At 42.4% G+C, this 19,694-nt stretch overlaps 1 protein-coding gene across 7 annotated transcripts in view; it reads left to right on the top strand.

Annotated features, from left to right (window-relative positions):
* LOC119160815 (endoplasmic reticulum transmembrane helix translocase) overlaps positions 1 to 19,694 on the top strand; it is a 520,848-nt gene that overhangs the window by 459,999 nt on the left and 41,155 nt on the right. For all 7 annotated transcript variants that reach the window (XM_075881403.1, XM_037413063.2, XM_075881402.1 and 4 more), the window contains one exon: positions 13,518 to 13,660. In XM_075881403.1, the coding sequence (XP_075737518.1) occupies positions 13,518 to 13,660 (143 nt within the window). The remainder of the gene's footprint in view (positions 1 to 13,517; positions 13,661 to 19,694) is intronic.

Genomic DNA, 19,694 nt, shown 5'->3' with positions numbered 1-19,694 from the left:
TAGACTTAGAGAAGGCGTACGACACCACATGGCGATTTGGGATTCTCCGCTATCTTGCCACCATGGGCATCTATGGGAACATGCTAAACACAATGAAAAGTTATCTGTCTAACCGAACCTTTCACGTAAAAGTGGGAAATGCTCTCTCTAGATCATTTACCCAAGAGACTGGTGTTCCGCAAGGGGGTGTGCTTAGTTGGACACTCTTTCTTGTAAAAATGAACTCCCTGCAGTCAGTCATTCCAAGTGCGATGTTTTATTTTGTGTATGTTGATGATGTGCAGAGGAGTTTCAAATCATGCAATATGTCTATCTGCGAACGACAAGTGCAGCTTGGAATGAATAAATTTTCTAAATGGGCGGACGAACATGGTTTTAAAATAAACACCAAGAAAAATACTTGCGTACTTTTCTCCAACAAACGAGGGGTTATGCCACTACCAAATGTTGCGATCAAGGGAGACCAACTCTCTGCGAGCAGCGAGCATAAATTCCTGGGAACCACTTTAGATTCTAAGCTGACGTTTATTCCCCATATTAATTATGTCGAAATGAAATGTTTGAAAGCGATTAACGTCCTAAAACTCCTATCACGTTTAACATGGGGTAGTGATCGAAAGTGCCTCTTGAAGTTGTACAAAAGCCTTGTCGGGTCGCGCCTTGATTATGCCTCTAATTTATCATTCGGCAACGCCAAGTGCATTAAAAATCCTAGACCACGTTTACCATCTGGGTATCCGACTTGCAACCGGTGCTTTCAGGACAAGTCCGATCCAGAGCCTCTATGTAGAGTCTAATCAGAGGTTTCTTCACCTGCAGCGATCCTATAGCAGTTTCACATATTTTATAAAGGCACGCGCAAACATCAAGCATTCTTCTTATTCAACTATAAACGATATAACCGCTGCCACCCTCTTCCATAATCGGCCCACAGTGAGAAAGCCGTTCTCTTTGCGTGTGAGAAACTTAAGTGAAGAAATGGGTGTTCCACTGCTAGAACTTTGTCCTATGACCACAGCGAAACTTTTACCGCCGTGGCAGTGGCAGCTTATACATTGTGACACGTCATTTGTCGAGGTCACTAAACACGCACCATAAGCACATATTGAAATGCATTTCCGAGAACTCCAGTCCAACTACCCATGCGTAGAGTTTTATACCGACGCTTCTAAGTCGCATGCAGGGGTGGCTTATGCAGCCGTCGGACCATCCTTCTCGGAATCCGGTGTACTGCACCCGGAAACAAGTATATTTACGGCTGAGGACTATGCACTATTTTCGGCTGTGAAGCTTATACGGAAATCAAACATACAAAAATCAATTATATTTACAGACTCACTAAGCATCGTAAAGGCATTAAAATCACTTTTTAGATTCAGAAATCCTGTAATAATTGAGTTGTATTCCGTCCTGTGTACTGCGTATATGTCCAACCAGCATGTTACTATTTGCTGGGTACCTGGCCATAGAAGTATCGAGGGCAATGTGTTAGCTGACCAAATGGCCACGTAAATTATATTGCACGCTATTAACCCTGCCGCTACTGTCCCTGCAGCATATCTGAAACCCTTCCTACGTAAGAAACTGCGAAGCCAGTGGCAACGCTTGTGGGACGCAGAAATAAATAATAAGGTTTACTTGATTAAGCCGCAGTTAGGTTACTGGCCCTCCGCTACGAGAACACGGCGAACTGATGTTCTATTCTGTCGCCTCAGAATAGGACACACTTATGGTGCCCATAGCTTTGTGCTGACTGGCGATGAACCTCCTACTTGTGGTAGATGTGGCGAGAGGCTAACCGTCCTCCACGTCCTCCTGGAGTGTCCGTAAGCTGAAAGAGAAAGAAAAAAATATTTTCCTTTAGCATACCGCTATCATCTTCCTTTACGTCCAATTATGTTTCTCGGCGAAGAGCCGCTTTTTGATGCAAAATCAGTTCTAAGCTTTTTAAAGGATGTAGTATTGAATGTTTTTAGCCCAACAAGTTCATAGCGCATCCTTTGTTCAGAAGATGCCACTGTGATAGCAGCTTTCAATGAGCCCAGGCCTCCACGCTCTTGCTTTAAATGCTTTGCCGAGGCACTGGTGCTCCACGCCAAGTTTTTATTTCACATACATTTCACTTTTAAAGCATTTTATGTCTCCATAGCACACATCATTTGTCATTGCCATAATTTTACTATATGTATATTTTTACGCACCTGCAGCGACTGTTTTTAGGCCCATTTACAGCCACGTCACATCTGTTTTATCCACATTGGACATCGCACAGTTCATTATCATCGCTCTTGCGCTCTTTGGCCATATCTGGCCCTTGCGCCAATAAACTCCACTAATCAATCATTCACTCCAAAGTCCCTCCCGGCTAGAATGTTGGATGACGACTCCGCGGTTAGGACAACTTTCCTTTTATAAGCGGCACCACTTGTTTGACGCCATTGAGCTACGCCACACATAGACCACTTGAAGTGCGACTGGAAATGACAAACTGCTCGCCTCAACACTAGCCACAAAGATCGAAATGGCGGCCAGGTGTTGACTTGGCTACTAATGGCTATTATACCGTCTAGGTGGCACTAGTTGTGCACCACTTTTCTCTGAGAAAAACGGCCTGTTTTTCAAAATCCTCGAATCTAAGCCTACCCTGGAGTTTGATGCAAAAAATTTGAAAAAAAAAAAAAAAAAACGATCGGCCTAGATTCTAATAAATACGGTATGTAAAATCCACATACTACTGTTACAACAGATCTTTATGGAAACACTGCATGGGTCTGTTTAAACCGGAGGGAATTATGAGTAGTATGAATTAATTCTCAGTGGGGCATAAAAAATGTTGATTTTTTAGAAATCATTATTCAGTGTCTGTAGCCCATTTTCTATCTGATTCCAAAATATCTTCACTGAAAACTACCTAGTAGTGCTGTAAAAGTCTTTGGCAGCGTCTCCTGCGCCACGCGGCGCAGCAGCCAGCCCCACACAGAAGTGGCTCCTGTGTCGCACGGAAGTGACGTCACTTTAAAAATTATTACCTAAAGCTAGTTAAATGTGTAAATTATTCATGTGTAATGCGGTAAACCTACAAAAATTTTACTAAGCAGGTATTTAACGAGTCAGTCGGTCTAAGTTTGTTACCTAAACACATATTACAAGTACTTCAAATACAGGGGGCGCCATGGGTGCTGCGGCTGCGAAAGGTAAACACTGCGAGATGGTAGCTCCTGCGATGTGTGTAGGTGTTGAAAACTCCGATGAAATCGTGGCCATAGCCTAGGCTGACCCCAAGCAGGGCCGTAGGCCCTGTGTCGTCGCTGCTTCAGGTGATTGGTCGATGCCCAGTTGAACCTGGTGGTTGGAGCTAGCGCGGCCGTCCACAGCGCCGCAGCTTCATCTGAGTGTTTGCGCCATAAAGTTTCTCAGTATGAAGTTCAGGTTATGCAGTACGTCCAACAGACGTACTGCATTTTCTAGATTGCAATGCCAAGCGTGGTGCTGTCAAAGGTGAAAGTGTTCTTGCTGCTGAGTTTTGCTTGTCGCGAAGGGCAAGGTCGACGATGAAATAAATGCTTTCGCACAGTTCCCGTGTGACTGACTGGCCACACGCGCATGCATGAAACCTCAGTGCATCGGGAAAGTGTTCATACGATGGATGGAAACAACTTCATTGTAGTGTTCTTACGAAGCCTGTGATCTTTGAAGGCCAGAGCTATTGCATTGCCGGCTGTTTTCTCAAGTGCGAACACGTACAGCCGTTTTCATCCGTTGCTACGTAAATGCTCCCATGCTGTCACGGGCCGTGCACATTATTCAGCAAGGCAGACAAGCTGTTTTGTGGTTAGATGGGTTAATGCCATCGGCACTTGCTTTTGGGCATTGTTTATCAAGTGCTGATCGCCTAGAACATTGCGGTGGCACGTCAGTATTTTGAAGCGGCCTGCTTGTTACCTCGTCAGGTGATGGTACACTGAGCGACATAAAAAAAGTTGCCCGAGACTACGTTGCAGTGCACCTCTCTGTCGTCAAAACTTTCATAAACCGTGGAAATCAACATTCCTGACACCTGTGCCAAAGAAACCAATGCAGCCAGCTGCATTTGCGTTTTTCATGTCTTTTTGCATCATGCCAATTAAGAGCACTAATTTGCAAAACACTTTATTATAATGAATATAATCAATCCTGCTAGAGTCATCAAAGATCCAATAGCAAAGGGTCTGTGGACGGGACCACCAGTAGCAGCAGCAAGTCAGGCTGATGAGGAGGTGCAAATGTTAAAACAATACACGCATGAACAAAAAAAAGCAAAAGTAACGATGACTCCAATGGGACTTGAATCACCGACCTCACCAGCGTTTAATGTCTTGCTGCTCTAACCAACTACGCCACAGGTGCCGATAGATCTCGGATAGCGAACAAGCCGGTTTTGTATTGTTGTCACGCTGGACCAACTAACATTTTTTGTTTACTTTTACGTTTGGGCGTAACTTTAACGGCTTTCAGACGTTACCCTAGACATTCCCGACTATTCAAACGAAGCGCCTAACAGGAAAATGCATGGCGTCACTTCCGTGCGGCGCAGCAGCCGTTTCTGTGTGAGGGTGGCTCGTGCGCCACGCAGCGCAGCAGTCTCTGCCAAAGTCTTTGTGCCGGCTTAGGTGGTGAAAATTATTGTGGAAGTAAGAAAAAAAAATGGCGTTCTTCAAAAATTTGTAGCTTCGCGATGGCACAACTGCCCACCACCATTTTGGGCTTATCGTAAAAGTGATTTGTAAAAAGCATTCCATGTTCAAAAAGTAGATCTTTGAAATTCATTTGAAGGCCTCCGATTAGCTGCTTCTGCCATGTTGCTCCGGTACACCTTGCTAGTCCAATGCTCGTTCCCGATATGCCTCCGGGATAGCGTCATCTGCTTCTTGTGTGTCACGAGGTGGTGGCTTTCTAGAATCGCACTACTTAGTGATATTTTCGCACTCATTCTGTGTTCACAGATTGTTTAGGCAGCTCCAAGTGGAAGTTCAGTCTTCAGATTATGATTGCGTGTCGTACTCGTCGCGAACATTGCATACGCGCGTTCTAAATGAACCGATTGTTATAGTGTTGAATTGAATTTGAATTGAATTGAGTTTTATTGACATAAACATAGTGTACAGTATACAACAGTGTAAAAAAATGCATCTGAATCCCTAGCCAAAGGCTAGTTGGGATTCATTCAAAAAAGTAATTTAGAAAAGGGCATGTCATTTACACACAAAAGAAAGTTTACAAATGCAAGTATTTTACACATGGAGAACTGAACATAACGTAATGAATTTACAGTGCTTGGGGAATGATCATGATCATGGCTGCAGGCAGAAAAAAAAAAAAGAAAAAAAGGAAAGGTATGTAGGGCATCGTTTGAGAACATATCAAACTTCACAACAAATAATTGAGTGCATTGTGATATATGAAAACTAATTATGACATATGTATCTGTATAGCATAACAATACTGATTAAGGACTGAAAGAAAATAGATTCTAATGCATACATACATATTATATATAATTGCAGATAGGCGTGTACGTAAGTATTGTAATAGTGTGCTACATAACTTTTTTTGAAAATGTATTTAATATAACTATTTCCAGCATTGTATTATTGGGCGTCTATATTTTATTTACCGTATTTACTCGCATAATCCTCGCACTCGCGTAATCCTCGCACCCCCCAACATCGGCCAACGAAAATTCGATTTTTTTTTCCTCGTGTAATTATCGCACCCCAAAAATCGCAGCAGCAGATGTCGTCCGCTGCTTTGAGCCAATTATGAAAATAGCACCCATTAGCCTAGCGCCATCTCTTATGCATCATGCATGCTGATGAAACCCATTGCAACCGGGTAAATTCCACGAAGACTCTCCTGCTACGCTGGGACCAGCTTAACAAAGGGGCCGAGAAAACACATCGGCCAGGAAAACGCCCCACACATCCTCCTCTTCTCTGAGAAATCAGGCGGGCATAATTGCCCGGAAGGAAGGCATCCCGGCGCGAGATTTCTGCGCGAGCAACGGGTGGGCCACACGGTTCATGCGCCGAAGTGGACTCTCGCTCAGGAAACTGACGACTCTGGGTCAACGGCTACCTTTGGCGTACGATGATAAGGTCATCGAGTTTCATCGATTTGTGATTAGGATTCGGGAGCAAAAGAACTTCCTGCTCTCACAAATTGGAAATGCGGATCAAACTCCGCTCAACTTCGACATGCCGGCAAGCACAACGGTGGAGGAGAAGGGTGTGCGGAGTGTGCGTATTAGAACGACGGGCGCCGAGAAGCAGAGGTGCACCATCATGCTCACCGTAACAGGGGACGGGCAGAAGATGCCCCCATTTATTATTTTTAGCGGAAGACCCTCCCGAAGGTCAAGCTTCCCCCTGGAATACACGTGCGTGTACAGGAGAAAGGATGGATGACCGCCGACCTTATGGTCGACTGGGTAAAAACTGTTTGGGGACGACGCGCTGGAGCACTTCTTTACCCGTCGCTGCTGGTTGTCGACAGCTTCCGCGGTCACCTGGTCGACTCCGTTCGGGCGAAGCTGAAAGAGCTGCGGACTGACCTCGCTGTTATTCCAGGCGGTCTGACTTCGAAGTTGCAGCCTCTTGATGTATCCTTGAACAAGCCGTTCAAGGATAATGTTCGGAGGCTGTATTCGGAATAGATGGCCTAAGGCGACCACGCAATGACTCCCGGGGGCAAGATAAAGAAGCCGTCGGTGGAGATCCTTTGTTCTTGGGTAATCGAGGTATGGTCCATGATTTCGCCAGAAATTATCGTCCGCAGGTTCAAAAAGACTGGGATCTCCAATGTCTTGGACGGGACGGAAGGCGACGTGGTCCACGAAAACGACGAGGGAGACCACGCTGAAGCTGGCGATAAGTCCGATGACGCTGCTATGAGCAACGAAGATGGCAGTCTTGACTCGGGCTCTGAGTAGTTCGCCGAAGAGACTTAGTAGCTAGTGACTTTAGTCTGTGCAAATAAACCTTGATTTGGGTTGAACATGTAGTTTCATTGTAAAGGTAAGCCTTGTATCAGCACTTTTTGAAGCTTTTAGTTGCTTGTGAAAAAACTGAAATTCGTGGCCGTTTTCTATTTTTTTTTTTTTTGCGCTGTACCTTTCTGCGGGAAATTTTCCCCGCGTAATTATCGCACCCCCAACTTTCCATGCGTTTTTTGGGAAAAAAAGTGCGAGGATTATACGAGTAAATACGGTAATAAATATTTTTTTAGTGCAAGAGAGAAATTCTTATTCTCTTTTATTTCTTGTGGAAGGTTATTCCACACGGCGACTCCATTAGCAGTAAGTTTTTTTTTACCGTATACGTTCTTTGTTTGCTGAGTCAGGTATTTTCCTTTTACTTTGTTACGGCTTTCATAATTGGAACATGAAAAGTTTGCTGAGGAAACTATATAGTTAGTGTTCTCACTTGAATGGACCATAAGAGCTGTTTTATAATCTATTAGTGTGTTGAATGGCATGATGTTTAGATTTTGGAAGAGTGGTAGTGTGTGTGCCATATAGTCTGAATTCGTTATAAATTGCATTGCTCTTTTCTGAAGTTTTATTATCGGTTCTAGGTACATGCGGTATGTATGACCCCAGGTGACAACACAGTAGTTTAAATGACTATGGAATATGCTAAAGTAAATTACACGTAAAGTCGATAAATCAAAAAGGTCTCGACATTTATATAGAAGAAAACAAGCTTTACTAAATTTTTGCAGACCTCGGCAATGTGAGGTTTCCAGTTAAAAAAAAATGTGAGGTTTCCAGTTAAAGTTGACTCATTGGTGGAAAGGTTCTGCTTATCAGCGCTTCGGACTTTGTGACGAAGACCACTGCAGGACAGATATTTGTACTACTCATGATTGAGCATGTCGTAGTTTAAAATATTGGGCACCGCGGCCATGCACATCGTAGCTGCGCTTTCTGCTCAAAGTCGTGGCTAGGCCTAAGTCTGCCTTGAACTTGGCGGGCAAGATCGTCGCGCTAGCACATACGAGAAAACAAAGAGGCCATAATGTGCTTCTTCGCTGGCAAGCAACAAATCACATTGGCCGTAGGCTCCTTAGAATCGGAAATAAGCATCTTGCGCATCGGTAGCGGACCCTGGCCATTCTCGCCAAGCACGGACTGCTCAGAACAGTGGTGGCAACGGTCAACAATTGCACGCGTCAGCGCCCCAACATCCAAAATCAAGCACGCTGGGCGCCGATTTTCTGTCGCCGTAGCTAGGCATGACTGGGTTATTCCACATAAAATCGAACAAAGCATGGCCGGCCGACTTCCTAATTTTCCTTGAAAATTTTATATATTGTTGCATTATGAGTGGAAAGAAGAGACCCACAATTGGTTTGGCTGGAAAAACGTTTTTTGAAGCACAGTAAATTAATAATGACGAAGACATACCTATCAAGTCTCCCGGATCTAGGAGACTTCTGGATTTTGATTGTTTTTTCTGTTTGTACGGTTGTCACCAAAATCTCCCAGAAATCTTAATTTGTGTGTGGATCTGGCCGCATTGACAAAAATGCAGGTCAGTCCACTCCAGTCTTCTTGCGAACCCACCGCATTTTATTATAAACAAATTTAGTAGGTGGTCATCTAAACGTACAGTAGTCTCATTAATGCGCAACCACGACAGATACGAATATGGGAAATTCCCCAGCCAAATTTTATTGTGTTCATTAGGCCAAAATTTTAATGTTACGAACACTTTTTCTAATTGCGGCGTGTGATATGAACTTTAGTACCGAGACTGTCGAACAAAGGACATTCGAGAGCAGTGTGCTCGAAGCTTCAGAGGGGTGGAGTGTCGTGCTTACCTGCTCTGCTATTTTTTGCGGTTTCGGTGATGAAAACAGAAAATATATTATAGCTACATACTTCAAATTTATTTAGCTAAATATATGCGTATTTGCGGTACGTTCAGTTATCTCTTGCTTCTCTGGGTAGTGCAGGTATTTTTATAAAAAATTTTTAAATCGACCAAAAAACGCTTTTCTGCCCATTTTGCAGGCCTTCATTTCGAAAAGGGCTTACGACAGAGCGGTGAAAATATTGTGCCACTTTCTCAGGCATGCTTATTTCTAAAACTGCCAAACCTTACATTAATTAAACTTTTCTATGAAAAGATACAATTGCACTAACTTAAAGAAAAGAGCATGCAATGAGCAAGCCGTTTGTCCAGCACTCATGGGTTTTCTTGTGAGAAGATCGTTTTGGAATTGGCGTCCTCAGTGCATTCGGCAGCCATTTCAGTGCTGCTTGCATTTTAAGAACTGAAATATAAGTCTGCATTCCACACTCAGTGGGCAGGAAGTCCGATCTACAATTGTCTGTCTTTGCACAAGGACATTATTTGACGGGTTGTAACTGCAAGTGAAACCATATTATACAACATGTTTTATTGATTGTGAAAGCTGATGTGCAAGTGAATAAGTGAGCAAAGTTTAAAAAATATCAAAAATGGTTTTTTTTTAATCGTCGTCAGAAGTTTTCTTTGCATGCTGTTTTCTTAAAGTTAGCGTGACTGTATCTTGTTATGGAAAAGTGTTATTGAAAATAGTGCGGAATTTTCACCACTCTGTTGGAAGCCCTTTTTGAAATGAAGGCCTGCAACGTAAGCAGAAAAACATTTTTTAGGTCGATATTGAGATTTTTTATAAAAATAGTTGCAATACCCAGAGATGTGAAAAATAACTGAACGTAATTATAAGTATGCGTATATTTAGCTAAACAAATTCGAAGTATGTAGCTATAATATGTTCTGTGTAGTCCGTCACCAAAATTGCAAAAACAGCAGAGCAAGTAAGCAGGGAGCTCGACCTCTTTGTCATTACCGATTTTTCGTGCTTTGAAAAAAATTTTTACAGTAAATCCAATTGTGGATCTCGTCTTTACACTCATCAGGCAACATTATATAAAATTTTTTAAAAAATTAAAGAGGTCGACCGGCTATACTCACTTCGATCTTACAATGAATCGCCCAACCAATCAATAAGAAATTGTAGATATGCGGTTTTTGTTCTTAAATCAGTACATCGATACCCGCAGCGCTATTCCAATCCTCCAAGTATGCCAAGCGATGTTTGATGTGTGAAGTTATTGCATTTGGGTTGTCTGCAGCGGAAAAGTTCGCTATAAAGGAGTCCAATCACCTTGCTGGCCTCACATTTTTGTCAATTATGTCTGAGTATTGTACTAGAAACTGTAGTAAACAAAGCTCAATCAGTGGAACAAGTAGGGAGGTCGGCAGAACGCTGGAATTTAGTATCTACTATCTGAATGTTTGTTCTAGGCGGGTCTATGAGTATTGTACTAGAAACTGTAGTAAACAAAGCTCAATCAGTGGAACAAGTAGGGAGGTCGGCAGAACGCTGGAATTTAGTATCTACTATCTGAATGTTTGTTCTAGGCGGGTCTGTTGTAACAAGGTTATATTATAAAACAATGGTCAAAGTTTGCAGCAGTGTGTGTCTCTTGTAGTGCCTTTACTAAACACTGAGAATTTATAACTTGGTTATTTACATAATTTCTAGTGTTTCTGTAAAAATAATGGCAAAGTTTTGCTTTTTCTGTTTTCTTATTGACATTCTTCTGATACAGAAAATGATTTTAACAGTTGGTTTCACTGTAGCAGTTTCTTACTTAGTTTCTATTTTTCTTATTATAAGTCAAGTTACAATTTTCTGGGCTGCCTATTTTTTCGATGTTCTTTTGAATTCGGCACTCCGTGTCACCATCGCAAGCCCCATAAACATTAGTGTGTAAGAACGGCTGAAATTTCGTTCTCTAAAACTTTTGGAAATCAGATTTTTTAGACCTCCTGCACAAACTGCCAGTCTGAAAAGTAATTAATTGAAGCCCCCACCTCTGCCACATCTATCATCACATCGGTTTAAACCAGCGCTTTTGTCAGTCGATCCATTTGCACACATAGCAGAGTCCTAAAGGCAGCTTTGCCGCTATTCAAAATGTGATGGGGCAAAACATGTGGAGACCCCGAAGGGGCCTCTGTCATGGTACAGTGCAGTGACGTCTAAGGATAAGCACCGGAAATGCATGGAGCCATGATGTGCGGCTAATCGCTGACTACCCTAATGACGAAGATCTTCAGCTAACTGCTCGGTAGTGAATGGGGCCTAGCTAGGACACTGATATCCATACTGTACGCATTTATTAGGCGATAACTATGAGCCTATCTGCGGTTTATGCTGCCTGTTTGTGCGCGACCGCTAAGGGCACCGCACAGTGTAAATAAACTCTTATCGTGCTGCAATGATAGAAAAATCTATGAAAAAAAACAGAAATGAGACAACTCAAGCGCGAACTGATAACTGTTTATTTTTTACAGAATCACGACACAATATATACACCCAAAGAAAAGGGGTGAAAAAAGAGAAAGAACAAAAAAAAGAAACACTCATACATGCGTGAAAACTTTATCACGAGAGGGACTATCCTCAATCTGGAGCCCGTATATTTCAACATCTATTAACTTCTTTGTCCTGGAGGAATGAAACTTCCACTTCTGTAAGTGATATTGAAGGAACACTAGCACTGTCAATACTGGCACTGTGCATTGCAAAGGCATTGATGATTTCTTTTTCTTTTTATTTATGACATCGTGAAACAATCTTAGTGCAGAAATGACAGAAGTAGAAGTTTCATTCCTCCAGGGTAAGGAAGTTAACTGATGTCAAGTTTCGCGGGCGCTGGATTGAGAACTCGTGAAGTTCTTGCGCATGTGTGAGTGTTTTTGTTGTTGTTTTTTTTTTTGTCGGATTTTTAGGAGTGAAGCTCCTTATGGGCTAGGGCAGTCCATCCCTCCGGCGTAGCCAGCACAACATATTCACAGACACAGACAGACGGACACTTCGCCCTCATCATTCACTTAAGATAAGGAACAACCGCGCCCTGTGAGGCCAGGGACTTCCTACACGCCAGATGTATAAATAAATGTTATTTCTCTCTATCTCATCATTCACTCGGCGTATATCCTGTGATTTTTTTCTGCCCCCTTTTTTAGTGTTTATATATTGTGTCGTGATCCTGTAAACAATTGTCTGTAGGCACTTGAGTTGTCCCATTTTTTTTTTTTTCATCAATTTTCTTTCATTGTTGCAGGCAAAAAGTTTAACGCTACATAGAACCAACTGGCCCCCACCCTGGCTCTTAGCACCACGCAGACTTGAAAGAAAGCCGCTCACCGTCACTGTACTCACGTGCAATCTGGAACGAAGTGGCCATCACGAATGCTTTTGTAGCAAAGGCAGCAGATGCCCAGCAGTGATGGCTGGACCTTATTAGGCGATGTGCTGCACACAGCTAGGAACAGTTTGCTTCACACGGCAGCAGACCCAGCGTGATGTGCAGATATTTGCATTTTTCCACCGCGCTCTTTGTGTTTTGCATCATCTTTTTAACCACTCCTGGAGAAAGCCTCTTTTTTTGCATCTCGCTACCATTAATGGCACTTATTATGAGGCATAAAGTTGCGTTTGGCATTTGGCACATCGGTAAGCTCGGTTTGTGCCAGGTACCGAATGTATTCGCGAAAGTCTGGGCGTGCACCAAGATGCCCAATTCGTGTACTGGTAGGCATTGAAGCATTTTAAGACGCCGCTGTGGCGAGTTCACTACTTGAACAGAATAAAAAGTTTGACTTTACGCCGCTGTGGTGAGTTCACTACTTGAGCAGAATAAAAAGTTTGACTTTTTATTCTGCATATTTGATCCCTATGGAGTTAAAAAAAATCGGACAAGAATTTTAAATTTAAAGTGTAACAAGATCAATTACGAATATAAGAAAGGTTTCTTTTGGGCAAACATCCACCTAATCATTTTGGCTGCATTTGCTGTACCAGTTGAAATATTTTAACAGGTAATTTTTATCAGTGGAAAACGAGATAACAAGCAAGTAAGGTTACTCACAATATGCAGTGAATGTCCTATTTTAGCTGTCCTCTTGCCAATGCCCTTGTGTCATGCACCAATACAATTTATTATTCATTAGCAGTTCAGGTTTTTGTTCTGGGAGGTGGAATAGCCCACAGATTAGCAATCGAATCGGGTTGCTTCACTGTCCATTTCAGAGCATTGTGCATGCAGAATTTATGTAAAAGTAAAGCACTTCTCAAAACAATGGTAGCAGAGTGGGGAAGAAAATGCCAAAGGATCACGGTCTGAGAAGATGATTATCAGTGTGCCAGTGCATGTGTTTGCCTGTTCATATTGAAATAAGCGCGCATTGCAACAAGTTCAACCACTGGGCTAATATGTAAGCGCGCATTGCCAATACTTAAGCTTTCTGATCTGGCATCACCTCTCATGGCACTACAAAAGAACTGGTAGAGTGAGTACAACCAAATCGGGAAAAAAAACTATACTGCATGTTGCTACTGAGATATGTTTAATAATGTGTTGTTACCTTTTCTTGTAGAATTCTCTGAGCTCACTGGTGGTCGTCTTTTCTCTGCAGCCTCTGAAGGTCCTTTCCCACGAGCGTCCGTTGCCCAACATCTTCAATGCGTACACATTGCTGACAGTGCTACTCCAGTTTGCAGTGCATTTTGCCAGCCTCGTCTATCTCGTCCAGGAGGCTACTGCACGCTCACCACCACGGTAGTGTTACTTGATTAATGTTTGGTGCATGTGTGGGGGAAGCTGCCTGTAGGTGCCAACTATTGGACAGCGTTTATCTCTTCTGTTTTCTTAAACTTTAAATAAACTAACATCCTTAAATGAAAATTCCGAATGCCATATTTACATTATTGTAAGACTGCCCAAGTGTAGGTGGATGCCCTGTTGTCACACATCAAAGAAAAAAGCAAAAAAAATGGAGCTTGGCTAACTCGCAATGGAAATTTCTTCCAAGTCGTCTCTGGAGTGACCGTGTGTTTTACATGTCAATATTAAGTCAGCCCCTTTAGAAACTTTGATGTTCAGAGGATTGAAGTGCATTGTAGACATTTCAATTTCGAAGTGGTCACACAGAGCTTTTGCGTGATAGTTTTGCATGTCACCTGCAAACACTGATAGCATAGTTCATTCACATGGGTCGCAAGCTCTGGAAAGCATCCAGACTTCAGCCCATGAAACCGTCGGTGCTTGGAATTATGTGCAAATTTGGTCACACTGTAGTTTTCACTGTCACACTGCCCATTAAGATACTGAATACACATGCTGCCATACAGTTCATTTCTTTGGCATGAAAAATGGCACTGGCGGTCCTCTTGAACACTGTTTTGAATGAGCGCCAAAAGTTATGCACGATGACCAAGCACAATAGTGGCATGCAATTTGGCCAGGGTGCTGGTCCAACGGGGCAGTGAATCAATGCATAGCTTATCAGCCTGTGATCGCTTCCACACAGTAGATGGTAGATAAGAAAACTTTAAGGAAACTTTGATCTACGGCACTGGTATGCGCCACCAGTGTGCCAAGACACAAATAGTGTGCAGTGCACACTGGAACAGTCTAAGACATGACAACAGAGAGTGCTGGGAAGAGGAGAGAGGAGGCTGGGGTCGAGTTGATTGTGTTTAGGGGAGAGGGCTGGGTGACCAGTACAGATTTTAAGTTCAGAAGATTAAAAAAAAAAAAGAAAGAGAGAGAAGCTTTTCTATCAAGTTTCTCAGTGACTTTTTCGTGAATTATCAACACTTCAGAAACGTCAAGCATGCAGCTTTTTTAGGAGTGTCAAATGTTGATGGAAGAGCTGCTCTCCCTATCAGTAGCAGCACCCCCAAAGGCGAACAGCAGCCTGGTAAAGGTGTAAAGGTATAAGAAGAGCTGCTCTCCCTATCAGCAGCAGCACCCCCAAAGGCAAACAGCAGCCTGGTAAATGTATAAGAAAAAATATATATTTTTTTTTTTGTGAGAAAACGCGCTTTCTAAAAAATTACAGAGTTTTCGTTTTCACCTGTTTTGTCAAGATTAGTACCTCTACTGTACTGGCAAAAAAATCTATGTCGAGACTCACCTAGAAATACTTTAAAATTGCATCTAAAGAGCACAAGGTGGCTGTTAAAAGGCCGAAAGTGTGCAGTCTTCGAGCACCTTGCTGCTGATAATGCACAGCATTATCAGCAGCAAGGTGCTCCAAGTTGAGTGCATGAGGCAAACAGCCGAGCCTCACTCTTCACACAATGATGGTTTCTCACACTGCTGCAGTGCTAGAAATGGTTAAAAGAAGCACGCTTTTGCCACATTTTTTTATCGCCGCGACTGGCGTACAAATCAAGTGGTACGGATCAAGAACCGCCATTAGCCGCTGTGTGCCATTGCTTGCTGTGAAGCCTACTTGCAGTGTCTGTGTCTCGTCAAGCAGCGCAGCTGAACAATGCTTTTCTCGTGTGCTTATCTCCATTATGGATGAAAAAAAGTCATAGCTTGTGCAATAGCTATGCTGTCCATGTGAAAGCTGTTGTGGCAGTGTGCTCTATAGGAACGGGCTACAAGCAGCTTGTCTGATTTGCGCCATTTTTTGCTTGCAAAAGCCAATGCATCATAAGGCATTCACAGCCATCAGTCAGAAAGTACATGATGTGGCACTGGATGCCATCTGCACAAATCTTGCGAGGTCGAGGGAGCTCACAGTAAGGGAAGTTGGCGGGACGACATTGCCGTTATGTACAATGGTACATAGTACAAACGCGGCCACAAGAGCCACAATGGCATCGGCACTGTTGTGTCCCTCGATCGACACTGGACTTTGTTTAGATTTCAAAGCCCTGTAAAACTTCTGCCTAGCTTGCAGTTTGCACAAGGCTCTGTCAGATGGAGCGGAAGTAGTTTAGCAAGTGTTTCATGGCCCCCTGTCTGTGAGGAGTGAGCTTGAAAAAGCCGTGAGGGACAAACTTGTGGTGCTGGTGCATTTTAGTAGCAGTGGCCACTACAAGAAGGATTGTTCTTTTTTGTGTATAAATTTCATCGCATTTAATGGTACCTCTCATATAAACAAACATTCAATTTTAATATTAAAACTGATTTTTCTTAAAACACAAATTTTGCCGTTTTTTTTATGTGCCCTTTTTTTTTATGCACTTCTGGTGCTCAGATCTGCATGAAATTCTGCCCAAATGTTTTCCAAAGTAAGAGAAATACAGCTATCTTGTTTAAATTTAAATATTTTTCTGTATAATAAAACATTTTTGTAAATCTTTATTAGGGTAAGAGAAATATGAACTTCCCACGTTATAATTTTTCACGTTTTTTCTACGCACTTCCTTATTAGTTTTCTGCATTGTACACTTCATTTCAAACATTATTAACTATCAATGGTCAAAAAGTATGGAAGTTTAGGGATGGAAAGAGGGGGAGCAATAGGCTTAAGGTTTTCATTTTGTCATGTTGCAGAACTAAAAGCATGCAACTTGCAAGCAAACCAATTATATATTTCAAATCTGCATAAAACAGCTCAAGTTTCATTGCTGTAAAGTAAATATTTAAAGAAAAGTGTCTTCGAGTAGCATCTCCCTTCAACAGATGTTCTGTTTACTGAGAGACGAACAAGGGTGGAGAGTCAAAGTAAGCACGAGTTCCATTTACCATATTTCTGTTTGAGAGTACATGCCCCCTGCAACAATATCTGAGTTTCAAGACATTGTATTTTTTAGGCAATGTAGGTCTTTTTTTATTAAATTGCTTTCACAAGAAGGCATCATTCCCCTTCACAAATGAGCTCTTCATCAGGGCACAAGTATGTTGCCTATGTTAGATTTATATCAACATTACTTATTTATTACCAGAAAAAGTATGAATTAAATATTTCATTTCTTAAAAATGGGCATGCCTTTAAATGGATGCTGTGCAACTTCCCCTAATGAATGAACTTTTGTCATCAAGTTGATAAAATGTTTATTAGGCAGTTTGTGCTAGCCTGTCCAAAGTAATTTCTGTGATGGTAAGGCATTTCTGCCTCTGTGAGGAGTTTGTGTGTGAGGCAGATGGGTGCCGTATTGTCATACAGTCTAACTCCGCTACAACGAACGCCGCTTTAATGAAATTTCCGCTACAACAAAAAATTTACTATTCCCCATCAGCAGTCCATAAGAGTCAATGCATAAATATTGTCGCCACAACGAACACTTTTTCTGTGATTGTCCCCCTTTAACGAAATTTCACGATGCAATTCCAGGCTCAGATACTTATTGCTATGCAGTAAACCCAATCTTTAACCTTTCTATGCATTTTCAGGGCCTGAAAATGCATCAACGAAACCTAGAACACGCGTTGGCACTTTCGGAAACCGCCGCTGTTCAGCAAGCGTGGGCACCGCCATTGCTCGATAGCGATGCCAATGAGACTGACTTGGCCCTGCTTTTGCCGCTGGCTTGCTTTTGAGCCGCATATAATCCGAAGCTGAAGCTCATTCGCTCAGTTAATGGTTTTCCTTCAAGCAGATGCTGGGTGCAACCGCAGAACGATGCTTTTTCCGATTCTGATGCTTATCATTATGTTCGTGCTTGGCCAGTGTGGTAATTAATCAGAGCGGCTATTCGTCTGTATTATCAACAAAATCAGCTAGCTGTGAGTGATGGATGATAAGAATGGCATAGAATAATGCAAAAGTCGCCGCTCCACGATCTCGGCGTTGTCGAATACTTTTGACGGCGGACAGGTGCTGGTTTTAGCGTGTTAATGCAACTGAGGTTCGTTCATGAAGGTGGTTTTAGGGGTTGTTTCAGCGTGCTTTTCACCATGCCATGCATGGTGAGAATGATGTTATGTCGCTGCTGGGAAAGAATAGGAAGCTGCGGACATTTTTTTAATTTTGAGAAGGAACGTTCCTTTGTTTTGCTAGCTCAAATCAGCTATATTTTTTTTTACTTCGCTACAACGAAATTTTCTCTGCGCCCCGTCAGTTTTGTTGTAGCGGGGTTCAACTGTAGTACATTTACAAAAATATAAGCATTTTTTGTGGAAAACCTACTGTGCGTGCGCGCCGAATTGCATCGCAGAAAATATTAATGTCGGCATTTCCAAATATAGTGAAACTTCTTCAATATGTTCCTGCTTAATGCGATTTCTTGGCTCTGACTTTTGCAATTGTGAAAACTAAAAATAACCCCATAGAGCTGTGAATGAAGGAAAGTGTCATTTTAAAAGCATGTTTTCCTTTGTTAGACACAATATTAATGACAGCTAACAGACAATAATGCCAGGGAAAGTATAAGGGATGGTATTTAGAGGTATTAGTAATGTATATGTGAAAAAAGAAAAGTGGTTGAAAAGATTATTTGCCTCATTCGCTTTGTGCACAGCACAAAGTGAACAAGACCAATTACGCCAAGCGTGGGCAGAGGGCCTCCCTGCTCAGCGCATGTGTCACATGGCGTGTCACAGGGTTGCTTGACGAAGTTGATATATCACTGTTCTGAGACGTCGCGCACTTCGCGTTCTCAAAAAGCTTCGACGTAGTGGCAGGCACGGCTAAATAAGAAAAAAGATCGATGGACATCAGGCGTAGCAGCATCGCGCGAATCTCGTGAAATGGTGCGGTGGTGGAATTTTCGTTCCTCGCCCAGTCAAGATTTCGAGTTATCCGCAATCTGACCAAGAAGTACTTCGAGATAAAGGGAAAAATATACATGGAAAGTATAGGAAAATGTTTGGTGCTGTGGAAAATTTTGACTTAGCTGATTTATTGAGATACGAGAGCTTGAGTTATTGAGGTATTACTGTATTGGCAAGACAAAAAAAAACTACCAGAACTGCTCAAACAACAGGTTGACAGGGTCCAAAAGCTGATCAAAGAGTGCAGCGCTGTTGCTGAGCATTGTGAGCCGTTTGACCCCTAAATAAATTACAACGAAATGACCATCTTGGAAACTTGGAAAGCGAGACTAACTGGAGGAGAAGGCTAGTGCTACTACTACTACTCAAGTCGTGGCATATGCAGCGAATGGCCCAAAAAATCGACCGTTCTCTTAGAACCCTTTCCCCGTTGTATTCAAACTGATCGTGCTCTGCAGCACAACGGGGAAGTCATTAACTGCCCTGCGAGTGCCTTCAAGAGGCCGCTGCAACGTTGCCACAGTCCCTCCTGAGAAAGGAACCAAGTCAGTTGCAAAACGTTGGGTTTTTGCGTATTTTCACGTACTTTACTTTGGTTGGAGTCAAAATAGTTTTTCCAGTTTACCTACCGAACCAGACAAACATCTGTCGAATGCTTACATTCGAGGAACTCCTTTTAAATGGAACATGCTTTCCTGGTTCTTTTAGGTGCCATTTAATAATAGTCTACTGTATTTTTTAGCTTAGGGCTGGAACGAGTAATCAAACTGCTTAATTTACCACATACTTTGTCATGTGCTGTGTTTCTCACAAATAGGAGGTGACAATAACAAGAGACGCAAACGCGGGAAGTTGTGGATATTTGGTATAAAAAGTGTGCAACTTTATGCGTAAATTGTTGGCTGTAGTCAGTATACGAGACATTTTTTGTTCATGATGATTATCATATCTACACTATTGTAGGTCGACCCATTCTGTTCTAATTTGAAAACGGAAGCTGAGGGGCTGACCTAGAATCGAAAACTAGTTTCAGTTGTAAAGTCTTTCTGAAAATGACCCCCCATGTATTCCCGTGATGCTAGCTTTTTTTGCACATCTTTCAAGCACTGCTGCAAAGCCATCCTAGATTACCGTAATT

Source organism: Rhipicephalus microplus, chromosome X, assembly GCF_043290135.1.
Source record: "Rhipicephalus microplus isolate Deutch F79 chromosome X, USDA_Rmic, whole genome shotgun sequence".
Classification (NCBI taxonomy): Eukaryota; Metazoa; Arthropoda; class Arachnida; order Ixodida; family Ixodidae; genus Rhipicephalus; species Rhipicephalus microplus.
Note: the sequence above shows the minus strand (reverse complement) of the source record. Positions and strands in the feature narration are given on the sequence as shown.